We start from the raw sequence: 25,761 nt of genomic DNA on the forward strand, positions 1-25,761 counted from the left end.
TTAAAAGGTGCTATATAAATAAAATGTATTGTTATTATTATTATTATTATTATTATTATTATTATTATTATGCGACTTTTAGTCAGTGGTGGAAAAAGTGCACATCTTCATTACTTAAGTCAAAGTATAGATCCTCCTGGTCAAATATTACTCCAATACAAGTGAAAGTTGTTCAGTCAGATTATTACTTGAGTTAAAGTCCTGGAGTACCTGCTTTTAAAAACACTGAAGTATTCAAAGTACTTTTTGAAATATCTCAAAAGAGTGCAGTCAAGAATGCATGGGTGTACATTCTGCTACGTTACGTTTATCTAGAAAACATTATTTCATATCTAAAAAGCACAACATGAAATATAATCTGCAACTAAGTTACTTCAAGAACAGACACGTTGGTTAAAAATGTTCATCTGGAATAAAACAAGTGTGTTAGCTCCAGACCTGGACATGCTTTCTCAGGTTAGATGGTGATGTTTTGTAGGCTGTTTAAGTTTGGGTAAAAAGATCAGAGATTTACAGCAATATGAATCATTCCTTATTTGAAAAACCTGAAACCTGTATTTCAAATATGGCCATGGTGCTCAGGTAGAGAATCATTATCCTTCTCAGCCTTAGCCATCATTACCATGACTAAATGAATGGACTGATCTGAATAACGTTTGCTCAGCATTTGCTCTACCCTCAACCGAGGTACAGCTTCACCACTGAGACAAACCAAACACAAGTACAGGAACAGTTTACGGTCTTTGGGATCTGAGTTCAGAAAATAAAATAAATTTCATCCACTGACTTCAAAGCAAAAGTAGTGAGTAACTAGAGCAGGGGTTCTCAAACTTTTTGGAGCCAGGGACCCCTTACAGGTGAGAAAATTGTCCAAGGACCCCCTTATAATTGTAACACAGATTAAGCACATTAGTGATGTGTCATGATCAAAAGCTACCACCATTTGCACTCTTAGTTGACCTTTGAACTATTTGTATTGTAAAACGTATCAATGTAAATACTTCAGACCTGTACCATAGTGATGAACAGATAACACTTCAATTTGAATCAAGTAAATACCACTTGTATACTTTAAAATAGAGGGTCATTTCATTCCTTGTGGACTCAACATGACAGCATTTATACTTTTCAAGTAATTGATCTTAAACGCTTTCTGAAAATTAACAGTAGCAAGACTCACATATCCCTTCAAGCCACCAAATGGTATCATACCAATGGTGTATATGCTGTTTGTAATGACACAGCACAACTTTATAATTTATTAGAAATGTATTCAAATTATTTCACGGACCCCCACACTATGGTTCGCCGACCCCCAGGGGTCCCAGGACCCCACTTTGAGAACAACTGAACTACAGCACTGATAGAAATGTAGGGTAGTCAAAAGTATGATATTTGTCTTTCAAATGTAGTGGAGTAAAAGTAATAAATTCACCCAAAAAATAATACTCATGTTAAGTACAGATACACCACTGCTTTGAGTGTGTGCAGTTTTCAAGATGGCGGCTCTTTGGTACAGAAGGTCTGTCTTTGTTTTTATTTTATTTATTAAATGCACCTTCAGGAGCAGCACTTATAATTTTAATTGTACACCTTTCAATGTCAAATAAAGGCTATTCTATTCTTTCTGCTAAACCCAGCTCCTACCTCCAGAAATGTTTTTTGTATTTTCAAAGCGTGGCCGTCTTTCAGAATGACTCTGGGTTTGTGTAGGAGCAGTATTCTTTGAATATTCTTCAATAGCTGTGGGTGAGTTGTTAAATTGTGCCGGTTAGTCTACGTATTGGTATTTGTAATATGATACTACAGAGCCTAAATGTCAGAATAGTCATATCTCAAGTTTTTTCTGCTTTACTCCATCTTTTGAAGTTTACTTTCTTTAGCTGACTTGTTAATAAAATAGTGATTTCATTCATGCTCACTTGTTTGACTTTAACTTTAAGGAGAACAATACAGGACTGTTCCCAAAACTGGAATGGGAAGTTGAACAAAAAGACTCCATTTCAGCAATCCTTAAGTTTTTATTTGTTTACAAAGTTAAGATTGCATTTTCATATAGTCCTTCCTTAAATGAGTAGAAAACCTTTTTAAAGAATTAGTCGAAGGCACAAATTTTACAATATATACATTTGGATCTAAATTATAAATATATAGAAAACAAAAGCACAACCCAGAATAAAAGTGCTGAACACAGTTTCTTTTTTTACAGAAAAAATAGGCTTTGTTTAAAAATACATACAATCAGTAGCATGTTTTTTGTTTCATTTTTTTGTTTACAATAAATTATTTGAGAGTGATAACATTGATAACATATAATATGCAAATGGTGGAGAAACAAGAGAAATGGTTACAGTATACACAGAACTTTTCATCAATGATCAGAAACACAACAAACTTGCAATGCTCAATCATAACCAACAAGAGAACAGTAACTTGATTATGCCATTCTTAGTGCAAAATGATAAATTGATGAAAGGCCAAACTACACTATGAAAGGATTCTGAAAAAGCTTTTGTTTCCTCCTAAAAATGCAGTCCATACCCCTCAAATACATAAAGCTTTATATGTGAGATTATAAAACACTAAATCAAAGGCAAATCTTTTGCAGACTGATGTTTTGGAATGTGCCCGATCTGGAATATTAAAGCATAGATAATGAGGGTATGAGGAACAATACAGACAAATGCAATTTAACAAAGAAGCAATAAGAAGAATCTGAATGAACGGTCAGCCTACACCTACTCATCTGTTACACTGAGGGAGTGCGAAGGGAGGACACATCAGTCTGCACACTGCAGAATAACCCAGGTGCAGATTCAAATATGCCTCAGCTCTAAAATGATTTAATGTCACATGACTGCAACACAGCTGAAAATAAAACTGTCCACTGAAAAATGATGTTCCTTTAAGAGAAACAGCCTTTGATCTTTGCCCTAAGAAGGCATAAACATTTAGAATCACTGACGATTTCACAAGGACAAACAACAAACCCATCACATTTAGTCTAAAACATAAATACAGCAAGAGTCACAGCACAGAGATAAGAAAAAATAGCACATGAATTGGTTAGTTTCACCACTGTTAGAAGGGGAAATCATATTTTATGCCTACGCCCCACCATTACACCTCTTGTTTGTTTCTTCCTGAGATTGATAAAAGTTCTGATCTTTTCAGAGTCGCAACTTTTGGGGGTGTCTGTGGAACACTTTGGTATCTCTCTGCAAACCGGAGGCCTGACAAAGATCTACAAGTTAGAGAAACAATTCTACTTGAGAAAATGCTTAACTGAAGTGAGCAGAAAGAAATCCAGACACTGTACAGCAGTACAGAACAGTGCAATCTTATTTGGTGGCAGGTTATAATAGAATTTGTCTTATAGTAATCTTGAAAACTAGAAACTTCCCTGACCAAACATTTTGTTAACTATTCTAATAAGCAGGATAACATATCTTAAATCTAAATATCCCTTAAATATAAATAACAATAATTTTTTATAATAACAATGACTAAAACATCAAGAATGCATCGTGTTCATCCTGTGAAACTTACTATACAAATGTATGTTTGAAGAGTCTAACTAAAGGACTATGAAGCACAACAGAAACAAGAAGGTTCATACCATGCAAAGGTAACCACAAAGCTTTGCCTGTTGAGCGTAAACAGTACTTATGCATTTAAGTATCATAACAAATGTAGAATCTGGTTTTATTGCTTTTTAATCACTTGAACGTGTCCCGGCATTTTGTCATGAACTAACACCAGTGCATCTTTTTCACACAAAGATGGCCAGACCTCCGACGTTTTTAAAAGTGGACTATTATACACAGTGAACACTACGAGTCTACACATTTCAAAGGTTTTGACGCCTCGATGCCTGAAATGGAAACGCATTAAATGACAAGTTTGTCGCAGGTTTACCACGAATACCAAAGTGGGAAAAACAAGGATCTTCTTTTCAGACTTTAAGGACAAATAAAAGCTGAAACTCTTTGTCATCCACTGTGATAACAAAGACTTTGAACAAATTTTCATATCTATGTTGGTCAAAATCACACATAAAGACAACGACACACTTTGAGACTTTCCTGAGAAATTCAAAATCAAATCAAACCAGGAGTCGCTTCAATACAAGTTATTGTCAGCTTTATATAAAAAAAATGAGAGAGGACATTTTTGGACACAATTTTTATCCATGCTGATCAATGAACCGCGCCATAATCACTCTGTATCAACAGGAAAGGAAGGACACACGAAATAACTGCTGCTTTAGTTTTGAAAGCAGTGACTCGCACAATCATACAAGCACACACGGGCTGTTTGGAGGCTTCTTCCTGAAGCTGATCACCAGCACAGTGCAACAACAACAGACTCACTGAGGGGGCTAAAAGTTAAATACAAATATACCATATTTAAATTAAAACCAATGCTCAAGAGTACAAATCTATACATTAGGCTACATGGATTTTTAAAGACTGCATTTATAGAATTCTCCAAAGGCACTGTTTGCAACAGTAGACTTCTCTTCCTCTCCCTTTTTCCTTACACTAGTGTCCATACAAGCATACAAGAGGGAGCATGAAGAAGAAAGAATGAAAACTGAGGCATTTCATGGCTAATCAGCTAAAAGGTTCATCTGTTTTATCTCCTCTTCCAGTTCAACACTATCACTCTCAAACCATGCCTTGCATACAGCCTTGTTTTAGTCAAGACAGACGGCCATGAAGTGAAGTAACAGTAAAGCAAAGTCGAAAGATGTGGTTTCAAATAGTGAAAGGCGTTAAGAACTTCCACCAACTTCACCAATCATACCTCGTCTACCCAGCAGCGGGAGGTTTATTAAAGATTTCCACATCTGGATGAATGAGCTTTTGTTTTGACAGCTCGAGTGTTCCATGAAATATCACGTCTTTTTTTTAAAACTTGTTTTTTTGTTTTAAACAGCTGCCTTACACTGTGGAGGACACGCTTTGGTGCAGAAATCTGACATTGATCAAGCCTGCTATCACCTCTACAGCCTTGAGCAGGTGAACACTACAGGTGGAGAGAGAGAAGGGTGAGCCGAGCACAGGACAGGCAGTGACGTGACTATAGGCCCTGAGGGGGGAGAGGGAGTAGGTCCGAGGGTGCGATCGTAGACAGCAGCAAATGAGACAGTTTGCTTGAAAAGACAAAGTTTAAAAAATCCTAAAGACAAGATGTTGTTGTTTCAGTCCTGTGGCCGGTACTTGATGACAGACTTGCGGTCCGGCTCAGCCAGCATGCTGTTCAGGGCCTCGCGGACGTCTAGAGCGGCTGAACTGCAGTGGCCGTTGGATAAAGAAGTAGAGTCTGACTGGGGGAGGAGGTAAGGAGAGGAGAAGCAAGAGGAGGAGTTAGAAAACAGAGAGGAGGACGAGGAAGGGCTTGAGAAGAGGGATGAGGAGGGGGATGTAGGGAGGAGGGCGGATGTGGGGAGGAGGCCAGCCGAGGTGTGGGAAACCAGGTTGTTTGTGGAGGAAGCAGAGGAGGAGCAAGAGGAGGTAGAGGATGAAGGGCTGGCTTTCTGTGTGGGCATCTGGGGAGACAAGGGCAACTTCAGGAAATCTAACAAGTCTTGGTGGTGGTTGTTAGCCAGCAGGTTGTGGTTTTGCTGTTGTGTTGCTTGCAAATGTTGCTGCTGTTGCTGCTGCTGCTGCTGTGGCAGCAAAAGAGGCGTCTGTATTTGTGCAGTGTGCTGGGTATTGGATGAGATCAGAGACTCTAGGTTAAAATCATCTTCAAATCCAGCCGAGTGTCTCGCCAGACTGTCAAGATGCAGTCTGCCCTCTGTGGTGTCTGGGGAGGGGGAAGACGAACTCACAGTCAGGTCCAAGATCTCATCTAAGGGATTCTTGGAAGATGCCCTTTGAGGCAGTGTGGTCTTGAGGAGTGGAAGGGTTGGGCTCTTCAGGTGTGAGAAGGAGGGTAAAAAGGACTGGGGGTAAAACTGCGAGTTGAGGCTAACCATGTTGGACTGAGGCCCCTGGTTGGTGTTGGACGTGGAGGAGTTTTTGGGCCAGCTGTTATGGGTTCTTTGCTGGATCTGGTTTGGATTTCTCTGTAAGGACAGCAGGGCTGAGTTCTGGGAGGGCTGCTGTAAGCTGGACTGGGCTTGGGCTTGTAGTCTTTGCAGCTGCTGAGTGATGGTTCCAGCAGCATGTGTCCTTTGTAGAACATTTTGGTTCAGTTTCTGTTTGAGGATCTGATTCTGAGGGACAGATGGAACCAGAGACTGGTTAAGCATGGGTTTCTGGCTGAACAGATTTGCAAGGAGGTGTTTGTTCTCCTGCTCCATTTTACGCATGCGCTCCTCAGCCAGTCGCTGCTCCACAGCCTGCTGCTCTCTCTCCTTTCGTCTCTTCTTCACCTCCGTGTCCATCAGCAACAGCTCCTCTCGCACACGGGCCACGCAGTTCTCTGGGATCTTAATACCTGAGAGGGATGAGGACAATAAAGACAGACAGTGAGCGAAACAGCTGAATGTGTTTGTGATTCACAGAAGAAGTAGAGCAGACACTCTTCAGTTAGGGCGTTACATTTGGGTTTTCATGATGTTCATTTTGAATTGCAAAACATTTTCTGTTCCTGGTTTAATTATTTCATCATAACAGTAGACTGGTAAATACGTGCATTATGTCACTTGTTCCAAATGTTTGTACTGACCGACTTGCTTGTTGTGCTGCTTGGTTTTTAAGCGGACAATCTGCAGGATGCTGGAGCTGGTGATGTCAGACACCACATCGGACACACGCTTCCACACACGCAACAGAGCACCACACAACATGTGGTACTGACGAAGGCGCATGCCCTGCAGACACTCCTGGCCTTCTTCGATTTTCTTACACTTTCCGTTCCTGAGGAGAGGGCAGAAAAGAAAACAGCTCAAATATATTCTGCACACAGGAAAAGAGCCTGCTTGCTAATGCCTTTTATTACAGAAATTTCCTCTGAAGGATTTCACACACTGGTCTTTTGGTGACGAAGGCACATGTGAGACTTGTGAGTTATTACTTCATGATTAGTTCTCAGGTGATCTGCAAATCCTTGGGAATGGCATCTGACCTTAAAACCACCCTAAGAAGTACCAGCCTGACTGGATGCATTTAGCCATTAATCCCAGGGGACGCTGTGGATTCGTACTTACCAGTTGGCATGGCTGCACTTCTTGAAGGAGAAAGTGAACTGATTCTCCCAGCTGTCCCTTGCTTCCTCTGGAGTCACCTGTAAAAGGAAATGTGCGACAGCAAAATCAGCTTTGAGTTGATTATATAGAAAGTTTAGACACAGCATCACACAGCTTTAAAGAGGAGAGGCTTTAGTAGCTAAGACAAGCTCTATCAATCAAAAGTCAATATCACATTTATTCCTTTGTGTGTGTGTTTCATGCAGAAGATGTTGAGCAGGGTTTGTTTATGTTGGGAAACACATTCAGCTTCTATAAGTAAAGAAGATATAGAGAAACTTCCTCATCCTCACTGACTGATGCTTTCCATTTGTTCATATATCTAAGAATCTGTAATACTTACTGCCACATCGTGCAGCTATAAATGAACAATCCCTGTCTCAGTACTCCTAAACAACCACAAGGGGGCATCACACACCCGTGTAATAATACTCCAGAATGCAAGTGCAGTTGAAGAAGGTCCTGAAAATGTCTAGCTTTGTCTTCCATCAAACCTCTAACATGATCAGAAAACTTTATTTTCACAGTGAAAAACCCTGTTCCCCTGATTCATGTAACAATCTTTGGTAGTTTGATGCAGATGTGTTGAAAACCATTGGTCTAACTGATCTATCAAGTGATCCTCTAACCAATTACCTTGCGGTAACGCTGCTGCAGGTTGTCTAAGCTCTCAGGGTGGCTCTGTTTGCCAATGTTTGGCTTGTAGACGATGAGGTTCTTCCCCCGTCCTTGCTCCGCTAGCAGCACACACGGGTGATTACCTCGGAGCTGAAGAGAGGCGACATAGACAGTGAGTGATTTACACGGTTTGAGGGACTTTTTATTGAAGGACTCATGTATTGCTCTTTTGAGGTCTACAGTAACCCTTTAAAGCAAGACTTCATGATGTAGTGTCCTTTATAAGATGGACTCACCTTCAGGGACAGGTAGAATCCTTCGTCTGGACTGCTTAGCTGCAGTGACCTGTTGTAAGCCTCATCCCAGGGCATGCCTCTGTCCACACTGATCTACAGAGACACGAAGGATACGAGAGTAAAGAGTGTGTTGTCACATATTCATATATTCTAAGCAGTTCAATGAAAGTGTACAGCGTCAGTGAGTTAAACTCAAGGTGTAGTATAATGACGCACGGAACAGACACTCTCCCTCTTCATACTTGCTAAACTGGTCGTAGCAGTGCAGCATTCTGCCCTGTTGCCAAGTTTGAAATGTCAAATGTAGGTTAGCTTGCAGCCAATGGCTAAAAGCAGAAGATACCAATAATTATCCTGTTCCCACCTCCCACAAGTGTCTGCAGAGGCTCCTCAGCCCCGAGCTAAGGCTGCCTGATCACAGTCTTACCTCTGGCATTGTGAAATCAATCAAAGTCAAGCACAGAGGACGCTGGTTGAGTTACCTCTGTGAGAGCAGCTTGTGTTCAACTGATTTCTCAGTTGTAGCAGGTATTCAAAACTGTGCACAGTGAAACCTTGTCATGAAGTCTTTAATGAGTTTACAGACACTGGCATTTACAGCTCAATCCAGGAAGATTGCTAAACTGGTTTGATGGGTGTCTACAATCCTGACTGGGCTAGACTAAAAAAGAAAAACCCACAGCATATTTCAGGCATTATGAATATCCAGAGAAACACTTCTGTTTTGTAATGCTCAACATATCTTAGCAGGAACAACAACTCAGTGTTCTTTCATTAGAAGATAAAGAAGAGCAGCTTTGGTCCATATCTGTCCCTGTGCTCACACGACACAGGCAAAACAATAGTGCTGATGTCTCATTTCTTATTCTCTATGTTTGTTTGTTTGTTAAATAAGGTCAGGACATTTTCTCACATGAATGCAGCTGAGGTAGGGTCATGCAGTTCTTACCTTATACAGAACCACCTGTCCATCTTGAGGGTTTCCAGCTGTCAAGAAGTGTTCCTGTTTCTCCTCGTAGATCTCATCGTTACCTGGGGCCAGGTCTGGAGGAGACACAAAACAAGTGATTAAAAGAGGATCAAGAGCAGAAGAGCAGTAACCAGTCATATAACATCATAGACGATAAAAGAAAGAAAGAAAGAAAGAGAGAAAGAAAGAAAGAAAGAAAGAAAGAAAAAAACAGCAACGATTGTCAGTGTTTGCATTTCTGAAAAATCGTGTAAAACAGGATTTCCATACCAAGGATTCCCATGTCGTATTTGCCTTCCTTCTTATCCTTCTCAATTAGGTAGTCAAAGTTGTCGGTGAAGTACTGGAACAGATAGTTCTGCTTGTGTACTTCCAGGCCCAGGATGCGGTTCATGAACTTTGTGATGCTGCAGTCTGGGGGGAAAAAAAGACAAAACAGAGCGGTCAATAGAGCTGTTGGGGAGAGATTCTTCTTTCTATTAGGTGATGTTCCCTCTTGGATACTCTACCTTTCTCAATGCTGATCCCAAAACGAGACTCCTTGCAAAAGATGCCCACATCCATCATTCCAAATTTCATGTCTGGAAAAAAGACACAATGTTGTGTTACTAATACCTCATGGTAAACTGATGCTTTATTTTGCATAATTAAGTTTCTTTAATCAGGACAATGCACATTAATCAACATTTCACATTTTGTGTGTCAATGTTGCTAAGGCAGGTACTTAAAGAACTAATGTTTTAATCACAGGACAGTTCACAATACAGCAACAAGTGACAGCTAACCAAAGCTGACCAAAGCTGAAATATACCTCTGAAGAACATGGATTCACCCCCTGGGTAGCCTTTGGGGAAGGGCACCTTGTTCTCTATGTGGCCGAGGATTGCTTTGGTGATCTTATCCAGAGCCTTGGTACCGTACTGAAAGAAAGGATAGAACTGTTATGGACACGTTCTCTGAGAGGGCTTCATTCACAAAAAGTTATCACTCATTTTAAGAGAATAACTGAAAACATAAAAAGAAGAGGCACAATTTTGCATTGTATGACAGTGAAGATCAAATCATCTGCCCACCTTGTTCTCAAAGTTGTACTTGCTCAGGTCTCTGGACTCTGTGGCTCGTCTGTCTCCGTGCGTTAATGCACCCTGCAAAGTGAATGAGCAACAGTGTTATTATTAGTGGTGAGTTGTATTATGCATACAGCATTTAGATCATCATCACAGTAAAACAAACACAGTTACACAAGGTTAATTTGTGTTTGCTGTTGATCATCATGATACATCATGATGACCTCACCGTTCAGCCCTCGAACAAGCAGGCACACTAGTTCACAAACTAATAATAACAGAGGGATAACTGCAGATTTGGTTAAATTTACAGTATGATGATACCTATATCTGACATGTTTCCATACTTTTAATGTTTGTTGCTAAATGCAAAGCAGTATAGAAAACTTCACAGCACAGGAAAGTCAACAGGAAGCTCTCGCGGCAGCCGCTTGCTCTGATCACACAGACAAATGTGTAACCAAACAAAGAAATGTCTGAGCCAAATATGACTTCACTGCTGATCTGGAGTCAGCCACATGTAAAGGTATTCAGCTGTCTCACTGGGTTCTGTGTTGTACTGGGTTTAAGCAGATGACCAGATGAGATGTGACCTACTCTTGATACAGATCTACCAAACAAAGCCCACAAACTCAGGAACAACTTCCTGGAACTGCCGTCACTTGTTGCCCTTTTCCCAAAAGAACTGTCATGCTGTGTCACTGGAAAAAAATGGCTGCTGGTTCTGAAATGCATTGATAATCATGGAAAATAAACCTAGACTCATAAATTATCCAGACAAGCTCTTTTCTGCTTTTTCTGCCTTATTCAGTTTTCCGTTGTTGAGCTGGCGAAGGGAAAGACCCAGAATCCCCAGAGGTTTGTGGAGACAAATTGATGCAGCTTCAAGCATAGAAGAGAGCTTCTAGACTCGGGAATACCCCGGGAAACAGGAAGGACAAAAGGTGAGGGCAGGGTGAGGAAGCAAATGGTAGAGCTGTTGGCAAGCTAGAGCCCCATGATCAATAAACAAAAACTACAGCTCCCCTCTGTTTACAGTGGAACAGCTCTGCTCGCTCTCCATTAAACAAGATGACTAGTGTTACTTTCCCACAAGACAAATTTCACTCAGTTTATGGGAAAATTAAGCATGTGAGAGGGCAAAAATAAAAATTAAAGAGCAAAACAAACTTCAAATCATCTATAAGAGTTGATATTTACCAGGCTCTCAAGCCTTTTCGCCACGATAGAGGCAAAACGTCTCTCTCCAGCCAGCTCCGAAATGAGGAAGATGTACTCTGGGGCTGTCACCTGATTGGACCGGTGAGTGCGACCTGAAAGACAAGGAATAGATCTTAATATACATTCATACAGCTAAAATAGTTAGAATGGACACAGAGCTGCGACAGTCTAAGGGTCATTGGTTGATTACTTTGTACATTTCTCCACGGTAAAATCCAAAGTTTGACATACTTTGTTTTTAGAAAGTAAGAGGCATGTTCGTGATGTTTTTGTCAAACAGATGTCTAGCCAGATGAAGGAAATTAAAAGAAATAACCAAGACAAATGAGGTATTTTCCCCTGTGGTTACTGTAGTAAACAACTGTTCAGAAGGGAATTCAAATTTTTAGAACGCACATTCAGTCAACCACAACCACATATTACCACTACGGCTTCAGCGAGACAAGGAAACATTTGTCCCTACTTGGTTATTCTTGGCCCAAGAAACATGAATGAGAGATAAAACTCTGTGAAGTGAACCTCTCCTGACCTTTGAGGCCCTATTCCTCAAAAGATTCCTCTTTCAACATTCCTGTTACCTTTTGACCCGAGATTGCTGCCTGTCTAGAGTGTAGCAAATACTAGAGAACTGGTGTCTTAAAATTTTTGTTTTCCAGAATTGACTGGGCTTTACTTTTGAATGGCTTATTGTGAGAGGACATTTCCTGACTTACCAAATTGCTGAATGGCTCTGTCTGCACTCCACGGCAGCTCCAAGGTCATGTGGACCCTTCGTCTCTGGTTTTTCACTCGTTTGTCTGCCTGCAGGGAAATCCCAGAGCTGGCTGCCTCTGAGATGATGGCCACAAACTGGAGAGAAAAGATTTGGATTGTAAGAGGAGACTTTATTATTGAGAGAGGTTCACAGAGCAGTACAGTACACACACACACAGGCACAAATGGTGCTTTATGCAGTTTATCATTTTGAGAAGTGTAGCTGACCTTTTCTGCACCCATGAAGCGATCTTTCTCCTTGATGTTAATGTGGTCGATGGTCAGTCCCTGCTCAGCCCGGGACTCGTAACGGACGCTGCCGTCGGGACGCCGCACCACGCGACCCTTACGACCAGTCATCTGCAACAAAAACATATCCATCAGTTTATTTGTGTTTTTAAGAGTGAGCTAGAGCTGTAAAAGATGTTATAATGATACAATTTGTCATATCAGTCGATTATTATCACGATATAGATGAAATCATTATTTCATTTAAATTTAAAGGTAGATTTTTTTTGTCTTGAGTAAACTTTGAAGATACCACACAGTCTGTTAGTTTGTATTTGGGTTTAGTTCTCTGGTAAGCTTCTTGAATCCCTCATTTTTGACAGTGCTAACAGGAAGCAGGTCTTTTGTGTAAGATGAGATTTTTGTGAAGTTTTAGTTTGTAGTGCAGTGAATGCATCACGGTTATTCAGTTTTCAGTTGTACTATGGTCACGATGGACATTAATCGTGTTCGAAGTGCACAGCAGAAGTTGTCTCCGTGCTCTTCATTCACCCAAATCCTAAAAGTATCTTGTATTAAGTGTATTAAGCTGATAGTAGACGCATAGTCAGCACAGTGTTAGACTAAGGACTCTGCTTTGAGCTGGTAGGTTTTGTGTTTTCTTCAGTGTCGCTGTCTCTCATTTTAGCTGTGTTTACATTCTGCTCCAAACATCTTTATGCCCTGCCTACCTCTTGCCCTGCAAAATGATTGGCCGTTAAATGCCGTCTTCTTCTTCTGTTAATGTTAGGTGGCAACTAATGTTTTAGACACATTAAGGCAAATTAGCACCCCCTCCCTTTCCAGTGGTTGGGGGCGTGATTACAGGCGAAAAATATAGAGAATATCTATCGGACATTTGTTAGATTTATATTGAGAAAAATTATATCACAATTATTATCATTATCGAATTATCGCCCAGCCCTAGTGTGAGGATTAATGTAATTGGTTAGGATCTTTGACATTCTACTGTATCAGTTGAACTCAAAAAGCAGATGTGGTTGGGCAGTTTCTTAGGCAAGCGTCTTCGGTTCATACCTCTGAGACTTTATCTGGTCCTCCAAACTTATCGATCAGCTCGTCCAAGGTATTGAGAGGTAGTTCTTTTCCCAGCTCAGATATTTTGCTGAGGAGGCCCTGCTTCATCTCCTCTATCCTGGCTGTGAGTAGAAAACAGAGGGAATGTAAACCAGGTAACCTTGATAGGAAACAACCCTACAATTAACAAGGCATTGGGGAATACAGGATCAGATACAGAGTGGAAGCTAGTTTTTCTAGTTTAGACAATCCTTCTTCTTAAATGAGGCCAAATACTTTACGTGGCTAATCTTTTCACACATCACTCCAACTGACAAAACACACACTAAAAAAAGAAAGGGTTCTTCCTACCTGTCTGGCAGCTAGTGTGGTTCACAAAGATGACATCATCATTGTCTAGCAGGGAATCTGGAGAGGAGTTGGAGTCTGTGTCCATGCCGTCAGAGTCAGTGCTGCTGTCATCGCTGATGTTGATCACGCCGCCGCTGTCCACAGTGTGCTTAGGTACCTTTGGTTGGCGACCTCTTGGCTTCCCTGATGGTGACATAATGTGATGTTAGCTTCACAATAGAGAGGATTTAAGAACACTTTGACTTTTCTTGTAGACGAATAAATGCAGACTGCAAGAATAAAAATGTGTTTCTATATGGATGAGGACAGCCAGACAGTATGCACACAACCAGACACATACACATGCATTCATTATAACATACACACAAACAGCACTCCCTTTACAGTCAGATTAGACTGCAGGCTGAACGCTGAAGTCCGCTGCTACTTAACATTGTTCTATTGCTATTAAGGGGGAGATATGCACGCATGTTGCATTAACCACATCCTTTTAACTTACGTTTTCTCTTATTACTCGGCGCCTTCTCTCTCCTCTGTTTCTCAGATGGGAAATGTTTTGAAACAAGTGATTGAAAAACTCCCCTACAGAAAAGAGACAGATGAGAAACAGAGAAAAAAAGCAAAGCGATGAGGACAACACGGAGCAGTTGTGGTTGTAACACAATCCATACATTCCTGATTTTCGCCTCATTGTAGCTGTCAGGTGCTGACAGGTAGATGATTATGTGTGATCTGCTATACTCAGACATTCAGGCATGTCTGCTGTGAGACACTTGAGGTCAGACAAGTTCAAAGCACTCATCACCTGAACCCTCCCTTTCTTCTTTCTTCTTTCTATAAGCTCTTTTTTAATTAAAGAGCAGCTAACAGCTAAACAGGCTGTTAGTTTAATTGAGGATGACTGTAGATGACTTAATCTGCATGTCCTGAAAACTTGTTATTCTAATTGAGTGCATGTGTACTATAGAGAGGATAAGTTTGCCTCCAAATTGGAAAATCATTTGTAAGTTTTTGAAGCAACAGAATGAAATGGAAATATCTCACAGACTGCTTTGGCCTCAAGCAACAGGGAAAATAACTTTCTGCTCGTCATGCATTTAGCTGCTTAGACTGTAAAGTAACCTAGAAGAGAAATTTAGTCCTTTTAGCTCACACCATCTGAAACAAGCCTATTATAATTTCCTTTGAACTCACTCTGCTGCAGAAACAAATCTGTCGAGGTGCCCATCGTTCTCATCCAGGACTTCTCTGGTGCGAGACTCTCCTGTAGACTGTAGGCCAATCACGATGCACTGTGGCAAACAGAATCAAACGTATGTCAAGAACCAAACAGATCTGCTGGCAAATTAAACACACTATAAGTTCCAAATGAGGCCCTAACTAGTAAGATTTACAGCTGCTCCTACACATGTGCTTTCAATGACAAATCAAAACAGCATGAAACATTAGAAAGAGTTTACATCCTCATAGCACTTTGCCTCACTATGAAATATCTACTGTATAGCATTTCAGTTCCTCCTCTCGGTCATTAATAGTCTCCCAGATTATACATAATATATTACAAAATGTTTAATCTGCTGTGCTGACCTTCCCGGCCAGCAGCTCTTTTTTGGCCAGCTCCACCAGGCAGCGGACCTTGGCAGCAATGCAGAGGTATTTGAAGAAGCGCTGGTGAGATGACCAGAACTGCCCCCACAGAGACTTCCTGCTGACCAGGCCAAGCTCATCTGCCGCACGCACGAAGATCTGCAATGCCTCGGCCCACTGAGAAACACATTTCCAGATGTGGTAAGTCAATGAAGAGTGTAATATTCCCACACACGATAGCTTCAGCGTACAGATTCAGAAAGACTTCTGGATCCTCAGTTATGAGATTCGGACGCTCACCAGTTTGGCAGCTTTGTTGTAGACCAGTTTGAAGTCACTATCCAGTCCGATTTCCTCGATGCGGAAAGATACCCCTGAGAAGCTCAGCTGCCTGGCGATGTACATCCCGCTCACTTTCATGTCCATGGCAACGATCTCCATGGCACCGACACCTCTGCGTGTGAACAGCATATCAATTATTCAATGTAAGTCAATCATGGTCCGACAAGAAACTACCACAAACTTAATGTAAGGTGTTTCCCTTTGACTTAAACATAATTGCTCCTGAGTGAAATCCTGCAGCGTGATGTCTTACAAACCTTTTCTCGATGGCGTGCAGAAAGTCATCAAAGGTTCTGAAGGGTGTGCCCTCACCCCAGATTCCCAGGCGGCTCATATAGATCATGTTCTTTGGCTCAGAGGCACCTGAGGAAGAGATGTAAAAGATAAATATTTTAAAGTCCTCGGCTGTGTAGCATTACCTGTATGAGTGTGTGTTTGTGTTTCAGTCTACCTGTGGCACTGGCGTATACCACTCTGGCCCGTGGCAGCTTGTTTTGCAGGTCAAGAACTGCCTTGCCCATCTTTGTAGAAGTAGCATTCTTGGCTTTGTGGCATTCATCGAAAATAATCTGTAACGGGGAAAGGTCAAGGGAAAATACGGCAGACATGGCGTGTGATAGTGTTTGTTTCAGAAAATGTTCACACGTGGGGTCACAAATGTAAAAAAGGATACAACTCCGTCGAAGTCTGGCTTGCACCAGTCGAGGATCTGTTTAATTCTCGTCCGGTGCTGTCCTCCTGCCTGGCTTTCTCCAATCAGCGCAGAGTAAGTTGCAAATAGGACTCCTTCTGAGGTAGCAGTGTCTCCATACTTAATCTGTAATAATCAAGCGTGAAAGAGGACGGTGTTGTTTGTGGGGCATGTAACAACATCTAGAGAGCCACTCAGATACCAAATATAGCTTGTGCCATTTAAGTCAGATGCACATAATGGATAAATGAGATGCCGAGAATACAACTTTTTCCCAGGTTGTCACACTCCTTCCATCTGGACTCACCTTGTTTAAGGCATGCACCGGAATATTTGGTGCATCTATGTCTTTGAGATCTCTCTCTGCATCGAATTTCAGGTCATTGGATATGCTGAACCTGAGGGCAGGAACAGGAAAGAGAGTCATTCAGGAGGCTTCTCCACAAACAAGCCTGTACACGCTCAAAACATCATGGCATGCAAGTGCACACAAAACAAAACATATAAATTATTGAAACACAATAATAGCACTGTTGTGAGTCAGGGTTTATTGCTGCTTGTAATCCACCTGAATAGTAAATCTGTCTTACCAGAGCGATTTCTTCCTTCCTTTAAGGTAGTTCTCCTGGATGATTCCTGCCACAGTGCGTCCCTTTCCAACCCCTGCTCCATCTCCGATCAGGAAGCCTGCCCTCTGGTTATTCTGAAGGATAACCTCGTGTTGCTGAGGGAGCACACAGAGGAAATGCATGAACAAAAATGCATCATTCATTCATAGTGGTCAACAGAAATGTACGCCTTGTGTGTACTGTGCATGTGTGAGCTTCTAGGAGTACCTGGCAGGCATAGATGATCGCCTCTAACTGCAGAGCGGACAGCAAGCCGTTGTTAATAGTTGACTGAGCAATAGACAGTGTGTATGTGACGTCTGGAGGAGGGACACTGGATAGCGTGTTCGTCTCCACCACTATGTCAGGATGAGAAATTCCTATAGTGGCTGAGGAGAGGGAAAAACAGAACATCCGTTGAAAAAGTGGAACAATCCGACAAATGTGTTAAAAGCAAACCGCTGAGTGTCATTTCATATCAAGAAGGAAAAAGTAGATGCATTAATGGTTGACTTGGTGCTGACATTCAGTCTAGTGACCTACATTTGGAGGGTTTGTACTCAGCATATGTGTCGACATGTCCCAGTTCTTCTGTCTCCTCTTCCTCTGCATCCTCTTCCTCCTCTGGGGGTGGCTGGGTACTCTGAACCTGGGAACACCAAAGGGGCTTTTTTAGCTCTTCACTTTATTAGTGAGGACATTTTTGAAGTCATATTTTTGATTCAGCTGGTTAAATACAAAGAGAGTAAGCCGGAGTTAGCATGTCAGCGTAGCAAAACTAGAGCTCATTATCATGAGATGATAACCAGTGTGACATTTAAATGACGAATGGAATGAAAGGTGCTAAAACCACATGAAGCAGAATGAATAAGAGTGTTGAATTGTGATTTCATTATCAACAAAAAAGTGCTTTAATTGTTTTAATTAATGCAACCTGAATTACTGGGAATGAAGAGTCGCATTTTGATTTCAAGCAAACACTGAGCTGTCACTATGGTTAGAATATAATTCAAAAAGAAAATGCTGTGAATGCAATAATCTGTGCTTTATGTAATGTATCTGAAGACTTTCACACAATGCACCGTGTTCCAAATTATTATGCAAATTGCATTTTTTGAGAATGTCTTAAAAACTATGTCCACAGTCGTTTTCAAATGTGTCAAGAAGTCAGATAGTGAATATATTTCTTCAACTGTGTGGTTAAAATGATGCTTTTCAAAGTACGTCGGATGTATTTTTAAATAAATGCAGGTTCTGCAGAAATTAACGTTCCGAATTATTATGCAAGTTGGAGATAAGAGCATATAACTTCTGAAAATTAAAAACTAGGCACCATTTTAAACTTTCTATTGATTGAAAATAATCATATTTACTACAACTGTGTTCAAACTTCAACAAAAACAACAGTTTTCTTTACATTTGTATACAAAATAAAACCGTTAATGTCCTTAAAACATTTCAAATCTTAAGTGTTTCTCAAATGTCCAAAATAACCTCCTTTTCTTTCAGTGAGGGTCAGAGGTCACTGGTGAAGTGATTTAGTTTCTGATGACTTCTCTACTGACACTGTGCTGCACCTTGTATGGCTTTCCAAAGATGCTCTTATGGGCTGTATTTCTTGCCATTACTCTAAATTATCTTCTTTATCACTGACCACAAGTTCTCAGTCGGGTTGAGATCAGGTAAGCAGGCAGGCCAGTTCATTATTTTCAATCAATAGAAAGTTCAAAATGGTGCCTAGCTTTTAATTTTCACAAGTTATATGCTCTTATCACCAACTTGCATAATAATTCGGCACACTCGTTTCTGCAAATTCTGCATTTATTTAAAAAGTCAGCCGAAAAGCATCATTTTAACCACACAGTTGAAGAAATATATTCACTATCTGACTTCTTGACAAATTTGAAAAAGACTGTTTACATAGTTTTTAAAATATTCATAAAAATACAACTTGCATAATAATTTGGAACATGATGTATAAAGTAATGCTTTCATCATCAGTGGTAATACTGACTTGTCAAACAAGCCATGAGCAATGTTGTTTCACTCATCACATTCTATATGTGATAATGAAGCCTCCAGTCTGAGATTAGTGGCGTGACATTTTCTATGCAAATAATTTACTGCTCATCGTGTATAGGAAACAATAAGAGCAGCATGTGAGACATACAATCTAATCTGCATTACTGCCAATGCTTTGGCTCATTTTGTTAGATAACTGGTTTTCAGTGAAGCATCAGATCGGAGAAGTAGGTGTGGCTACCTGGAATCCTCCTAAAGGTGGGGTGCTGATAATAGCAGTTATATCATCCAAACTGGCCAAGCCATGAAACCTGCCGGTGCCATTCAGCTGTCAACAAAACATCAAATGAAGAAAACAAACAAAAATGAAAACATAGCCAAATGCACAAGAACAGAAGAAAACAAACAAACAAAACAAAAGAAAACATGAGCAATCACTGCATATGTTTGATGTTTGTATATTCATGTGCATTCATGAGAGTGTGTGGGCACTGGGCATGAAGTCTGACCAACCAGCACTCAACAAAATTCAATTTGTCGCCTGGTGCTGAAAAGCCAGCAACAACAACAACAACAAAAAAAGACAGATAAAGCTGTGTGTGTCTGGAAGACATAATGGTTGAAATGAGGACAGAATGAAAAGGAAAACATAAAAGGCTTTCAGAAGGCGGGAGAAATAAATGTACTCCGATTCATATCATAAAGATATCCACAGACTCGCCTCGCTCAAAGAGGACTCAACGGCAGCGCGCACAGGGATGGAGGAGCAATATTTTATAAGCTGCTCATCTCAGATTATAGACTTGGGGACCATGATATGTAACAGTTCATTGAGTTTCTTCTTTGAAGGAACAGCGTGACAAAAGGGATGAATATTATTTACAGTCCAATAAGCATCTGGAAGTGCATGCCAAATGACCTGGACCCAGCAAAGGAGACGATATGAAGATATTTCAAAGGTTTGTTTTTGTCACGGTCCGGTCTGTATGATGATCCGTTTCTGCTCTCAAGAGTGAAAGTTTGTGAAAATGGCGGTCTTGCTCAGACTTGCACTGTAAGAATATTATTTCTTTAAAGTGCTGTGTGAAGTTGTGAGGCACGATGGTGGTTCTAGGGCACAGTTTGTACCACGTAAAGATCTGAAGTAAGTGCTGGTGGATCATAAAGCCGCTGAAGGTAAAATAAATACTTGAAAATGCAGTGAAAGGTATTTTTTATAACATTCAATGCCTAATCAGTTATCATGATGCTGATTAGGCATTGAATTGATACAAATTGTCTATTATACTCTACACAATAAACTGTCAACTTAAAAATGAAATATGTTTGATGTTAATAGATTTCACTGACGCCTGTGTTGAAGCAAATGTTAACTGTCAAGAGTACATCTGATGACAACAGAGCAAGAGGGACAATCAGACTATTGCCTTCTTGTACCTGGTCTCAATATCTGAAAGTGCAGACATGTATGTACTGATCTACACAAGTCTGTATTAAATAATGGTTGTATGACAGGTTATTAGAGAAGCACTTCATGTATCCGGTGATGATGGTGGCCTGTGGGAGCATTACTGACCTCGAGCTGGCTTTGTGCTGGTGTGGTGGTGGTACTAGTGTTGACGTCCCAGATGGTGGGCACTGTGTCCAGGTTGTCTGTGCTGATGAAGGACTGGGCATCAGCATACTCCGACAGTGAGTCATTCGGAGAGGAGAACAGGGAGTTTGTGGAGAGCTCATCAATGCAGGACAAGTCCTGAGGGCAAAAGAAAGACAGGAAGTGTAAGGTTCAGACTCTGAAATATATGGACTTACTGCAGCTTTAAAACATTAAAAATGACATTTAGATTCCTAAATCCAATATAAGGTATGTGATCACAGCCTGATATACTCCTGCATTTATGAGAGGAGCATCAGTCATTGTTAAGTATTTCAATTCAAACACAGCACAAAGGTTATGCTAAAAAGTAATAAGTGTGTGAAAGAAAATCAAAAGGTAGAGATGGGAGTTTGTGGGTTTATTGTTCATGGTTTACTCTCCAGGAAGAATAGCTTCTGCTATGCTCAAGCTATTAGGGATCCAAATAAAGGTGGCAGATTTATTCTGGATTCCAGCCAACACACTTTTTTTGGTAATTACACCACGAGCCCAAACAAAATCTAATCACACACAGATGTGTTAGAGAGACCGAGTCGTATAAAACAAGGGGCATTCATAATGAGAGTGCTTGTGTCAGTGTGCATGTGTATATGTGTGTCATTTAAACCATGGCTGCCTTCCAGTCGCTCCTCTATTCATATCCTTTCCAAGCCATTAGCATGCCATGCTCTTTAACTAGCCTCTCACAGGCACCCCTGGGCCCCCGGAGATTTATAAACATGGATGTGGGGAGATAGGGATTGAATGATGGAAGCAGGGAGAAATCATAGACTAGCAGCTAAGGAGAAGCTGTTTTTGGCAAACTGGTCTCTCCGTTTTATTGTACGGCTTTGTCTGTGAGAAGTCCTTAATATGGGTTGTTGTGCGTTTGTTTATTTATATTCTTTGGACCATGTGTGGAAGTTCCCACAGCCCCGTGTTTCAATTAGAACTTCCAGAAAAGCAGGAAGCAGCTTGGCAAAGTATTTTCTGATCCTACTTACAAATTCTGCTTTGTTTTTTTCATTTTTTCAACTCGTGTTTAAAGAAAAGTGACACTTTTGGGAAACAACATATATATACTGTTGTAACATTATATGAATTGATCAACAGCGGCTGGCTAATTTAGCTTAGTCACTAAACCAGCAGATACTAAAAGCAGTTACTGCACCTGGCCAAAAAAAGAGTCTGGTTTGAATCATAAAACACATGTTGTGTTTGTCATCACACAATCAAAATACAATGGAACTTCTATGATGAGTGTATGATAGGAGTGCTTGATTTGATGTTTTGCAACAAGACAGAGCTTGGCCAGCGGTTGCCCAACGACTACTGTCCTATCTATTTAAATGCTTTTCATCTAGCCACTAACAACAGTTTAACATTCAGCTAAAATAACTCAAGTTATATCAATCAATCAACCAATCAATCTTTTTTTATATAGCCCCAAATCAAAACAAACATCATCTCAAGATGCTTTTAAAAACATAGCAGGTCTAGACTGTACTCTATGTTACCTCATTAACAGAGACCAAACATCAAGACAGGGTAAGACCGAGTGGCAACCTCCGGCCTAAAAATATGAGTCCAATGCGGACGTGTTGAAAACTGCAGTTCATCGAGGATCCGCTTGAGGCTGGCTCCGGAAGTACCAGAAACCACATACACACCAATTCAAAAAAGCCGATCTTTACAGCAGAAATAAACATGTTTACAGTCTGGTACCAAAGACGAGTGTAGTCTGGATAGCTCATTTCTCCATCAGCACACACTGTAGGGGGGGTGAATTTTTTTCTAACGTGGCAATTTCGAAGATATTAAGATTACTAGTCTTCCAATGAGAGGCACAGCTGACTTGATTGACAGACGGGAACACTGTAGCTGTTGGCTAAGAGGCTCAAAGCCCGCCTCTTTACGTCACAATCACTTGACAGCAGCAATATGGTTCCCGCTGACGATTGGCCTCAAAACAGCGCTTCAGAAACAGATGGGTGACGTCACGGATACTACGTCCATATTTTATACAGTCTACCGGTAAGACTCAGTCTTATCTTATCTTAATCCCCCATGAGCATTGCACCTTGCAGTATTTAGCAAGTTACAGCAGTGAGGAAAAACCTCCTTTTAACAAGCAGAAACCTCAAGCAGAACCAGACTCATGTTAGACAGACATCTGGCTCGACTAAGTCGGGGTTGGAGTCATATCTGTCTTTTGCAAGAAAGCAAACGCAAGAGCATTTCCTGTAAATGTTGAGCCTTTCCTTTCGGCACTGGTTGTCTGTGCTGTTTACTGGTGTACTGAAAAACACAAAATTAAATCTCAAAAAAGAATGATTCATTGTGATTTCGCCTCAATCTCAACAACATCCTGCTACTGATTAATGTTGACAATCATAGCTGACCTCTGCCGTAGCTGCAGGTTTGCCATTACTCACAGTTTAGTTGAAAATGTTTGAGAAGCGTGAGAAGATGAACGCAGAGCTCTTAGTGTTAACATGACTACATCATGTGGGAATGGGGCCTAGAGAGGGTGGTAAGCAGCAGGCGGACACAGATACATGTGTATATTTTTGCCTTCTGACGTGACAGAAACAACTCACTGACCGGAACGTGTGAATGTTTGTGCAGCGGAAAGAGAGGTTTTTCTTTTTGAAGGGCACAGCACTGAGCTTATTATAGTTTGCCTGGAGTTATATGATAATGCCTCTCTTACTCTACCTTTCTCTTTCCTTTTTCTGTGTGTGTGTGTGTGTTAGTGTGTGTGTGCTTCCTAAAGGGCAGGCTCAGACATGAGCTCTAAAAGCAGCCTCTCCAACCTTAATGTGCCCTGCAGACAGCTGAGTGGAACAACTGCTTTTCCTGGGGCAACAGAATGCTAAATGTGGAGAAGACCCATGTAAAAGAATTCCTACCACTCCCTAACGAATAACCTGCTACTTTCTGCCACATTTCCTTTCTCCATTTTTTTGTGTTTTGTTCATCCTGTCAGCTGTGTTCCGTCCTATCTTATTTTACTCTGGCTCACCCCCTTTGCTCCCCTCCCTCCCTTTCTTGGCCCTTCTGGCTGAGGGTAGACGGGTAAACAACAAGGCTTGGAATAGGGACATTGTGTCACCAGAGGCGTCATTCCACAGAAGCAAAACTGTGGAAAAAGACAGATGAGCACATATCCACACATGTATTTCACCATGTTTGTCTTTCCTTGCAGAATAACTAATCTAAAAGTTTGATAAGAAGCAGAGAAGAAGAAAAGAAGCAGAGGAGTTTCTTGGGACGCATTTTGGGTTTGATAAAACTTGTTTTAATTGAATGTTCATGATACACTTTGATAACTTAGGTCAGTGAAAAGTTGTGAGCTGATATAACCGCTTTGTCTACAAAAATAGCAGCTCTAATACAACTTTTAAATCATTAATAACTCAAACAATCCATTATGATGCAAAGAAAAGTCTGTTTTTTATAGTTCAGCTGAATCTAGTTTCATCTCTGGATTGGAATCTCTAGATTAAACTAGAATCAGTTTTAGATTTCGAATGTAAACTATCCCTACCCTCTCTGCTGTCGTAACCCCGCCCACAAAAGATTGTTGTGTGCGTTCTATGAGGATGCATTGGCTTCCCAGCCAATCAGGACGATGTAGTTGGGCCGCCACTCGACCAATCAGGACAGAGGGTTGGGGAGTAGCTCTTATTGGTCAATGATAACGGGAACGAGGGGAATAATAACATTGCTTTATACAAAGACATTGAAAAACGCAGAGATTTCGCCAAAATCTCAAAATACTTCACTTACAAATGAGTACCGATGGGTATTATGACCTTTTCTCCAAACCCAGCAGAAAAAGGAGGGCAATTTTTTACACCATTCCTACCAACAGCAGCTTTAAATCAATTCATTCCAAACACACAGGTAAATCATTTGACTAAAGTAGCTCACTGCTCTGTCATGTGTTATAATGTTACTTCATATTTCCCTCCTTGATGTCACAGACCGTACTGTTCTGCTGCAGTGTTGTTATTCAGAATCACAGCAAACTGCAGCAGGTTGGTCACTGCTATACCCGGATATGGCCAACCTCAGCAGCACCATGCTAATCGAGTTGTTAAGCATAGCCTAACAGAGGCAGCAGTGTTTTCCCCCCCCACAGGCCCGTACCCAAGACTGGTTCATCCACTGTTCCTAAGACTGGGCCCTGCCAAAGAGAGATAAGCTTGAATTCCAACTGCTCTGATGACAATCTGTGCACGGCCGTAGAACCACTAATCCTGCCTCGCTCTCTTTTTTCTCTTTTTCTCTGCTGTGGAATAAAACAATCTGAATGTGTGTGTTTCTGTGAATTCAGTAGTTTTTCTTCCAAATGACTCGCAGGGGATGAAATGTGGTTGAATTTTCACAGTTATTTCCATGAATTGGTGTTAAAAATGTATGTGTGTGTATACATGTACACAGAAGACCATTTGTCCACCCTCCTGTTTGTTTGATTGTCACATGTTCCTCTTCCATTTCAGTGTCTCCTCTGCTTTGAATGCTGACACCAGCACTACACTCATAAAAGATGAAACCACTGATATCAGTCTGACCACGAAAACTACAACACGGTGAATCAAAACAACCTTCTACTTACGTACCAAATGCAGATATGCAAGTGCATGCTCTGTATGCGTCTATGTAAGTGGTGAGTAGCTCTAAACTGTGTGGAGAGTGACAGTTGTCTGCCTGGTGATGATTGATAAAGACACACCGAGGTGTAAAATGGCAGCAACAGGCTCCTCACGTTAACAAGAAGACACCTGCTTTAGCTGCAGAGTTACTTGAAGGTTGTGGTGGAAGTTGGCGGTTATTTCAAGGTTTCAGGACTGAGAAAAAAAACACACACCTCTAGTCATAAACCAACCACAAACAGGCGTCATCATGTGTTATATTCTATGTATTTACAGCGGAATTACTAATCTGAAATTTACTGCCACACAATAATCCACTCTTCAAAAAAAAAGGCCAACTCCCAGCGTGTAGTCGAGACTCTTTCCTTGGAAGAGGAACAGTCACTTGATCTAAGGACAATGACACGACTATGACACGGTCCCTGTGATAAG

The 25,761-nt window shown here is 41.0% G+C and overlaps 1 protein-coding gene across 3 annotated transcripts in view; it reads right to left on the reverse strand.

Moving 5' to 3' along the window:
• Positions 1 to 3,698: 3,698 nt before the first annotated feature.
• The window catches only part of si:ch73-63e15.2 (protein strawberry notch homolog 2), a 72,175-nt gene continuing 50,112 nt past the window's right edge, over positions 3,699 to 25,761 (reverse strand). For 2 of the 3 annotated variants that reach the window (XM_034705002.1, XM_034705020.1), the window contains 28 exons: positions 20,609 to 20,785; positions 19,274 to 19,360; positions 17,554 to 17,659; positions 17,239 to 17,399; positions 16,993 to 17,126; positions 16,710 to 16,800; positions 16,385 to 16,528; positions 16,163 to 16,280; positions 15,969 to 16,074; positions 15,670 to 15,823; positions 15,370 to 15,546; positions 14,977 to 15,074; positions 14,282 to 14,364; positions 13,783 to 13,965; positions 13,432 to 13,553; positions 12,355 to 12,486; positions 12,087 to 12,222; positions 11,353 to 11,465; positions 10,159 to 10,230; positions 9,897 to 10,005; positions 9,595 to 9,666; positions 9,356 to 9,499; positions 9,065 to 9,159; positions 8,116 to 8,208; positions 7,838 to 7,969; positions 7,163 to 7,239; positions 6,682 to 6,872; positions 3,699 to 6,450 (listed from right to left, as the gene is read on the reverse strand). In XM_034705002.1, the coding sequence (XP_034560893.1) occupies positions 5,207 to 6,450; positions 6,682 to 6,872; positions 7,163 to 7,239; positions 7,838 to 7,969; positions 8,116 to 8,208; positions 9,065 to 9,159; positions 9,356 to 9,499; positions 9,595 to 9,666; positions 9,897 to 10,005; positions 10,159 to 10,230; positions 11,353 to 11,465; positions 12,087 to 12,222; positions 12,355 to 12,486; positions 13,432 to 13,553; positions 13,783 to 13,965; positions 14,282 to 14,364; positions 14,977 to 15,074; positions 15,370 to 15,546; positions 15,670 to 15,823; positions 15,969 to 16,074; positions 16,163 to 16,280; positions 16,385 to 16,528; positions 16,710 to 16,800; positions 16,993 to 17,126; positions 17,239 to 17,399; positions 17,554 to 17,659; positions 19,274 to 19,360; positions 20,609 to 20,785 (4,551 nt within the window). In that variant the 3' untranslated portion in view covers positions 3,699 to 5,206. The remainder of the gene's footprint in view (positions 6,451 to 6,681; positions 6,873 to 7,162; positions 7,240 to 7,837; positions 7,970 to 8,115; positions 8,209 to 9,064; positions 9,160 to 9,355; positions 9,500 to 9,594; positions 9,667 to 9,896; positions 10,006 to 10,158; positions 10,231 to 11,352; positions 11,466 to 12,086; positions 12,223 to 12,354; positions 12,487 to 13,431; positions 13,554 to 13,782; positions 13,966 to 14,281; positions 14,365 to 14,976; positions 15,075 to 15,369; positions 15,547 to 15,669; positions 15,824 to 15,968; positions 16,075 to 16,162; positions 16,281 to 16,384; positions 16,529 to 16,709; positions 16,801 to 16,992; positions 17,127 to 17,238; positions 17,400 to 17,553; positions 17,660 to 19,273; positions 19,361 to 20,608; positions 20,786 to 25,761) is intronic. The other variant, XM_034705012.1, reaches the window with a different exon arrangement.

This window comes from Notolabrus celidotus, chromosome 2 (genome assembly GCF_009762535.1).
Source record: "Notolabrus celidotus isolate fNotCel1 chromosome 2, fNotCel1.pri, whole genome shotgun sequence".
Taxonomy (NCBI): Eukaryota; Metazoa; Chordata; class Actinopteri; order Labriformes; family Labridae; genus Notolabrus; species Notolabrus celidotus.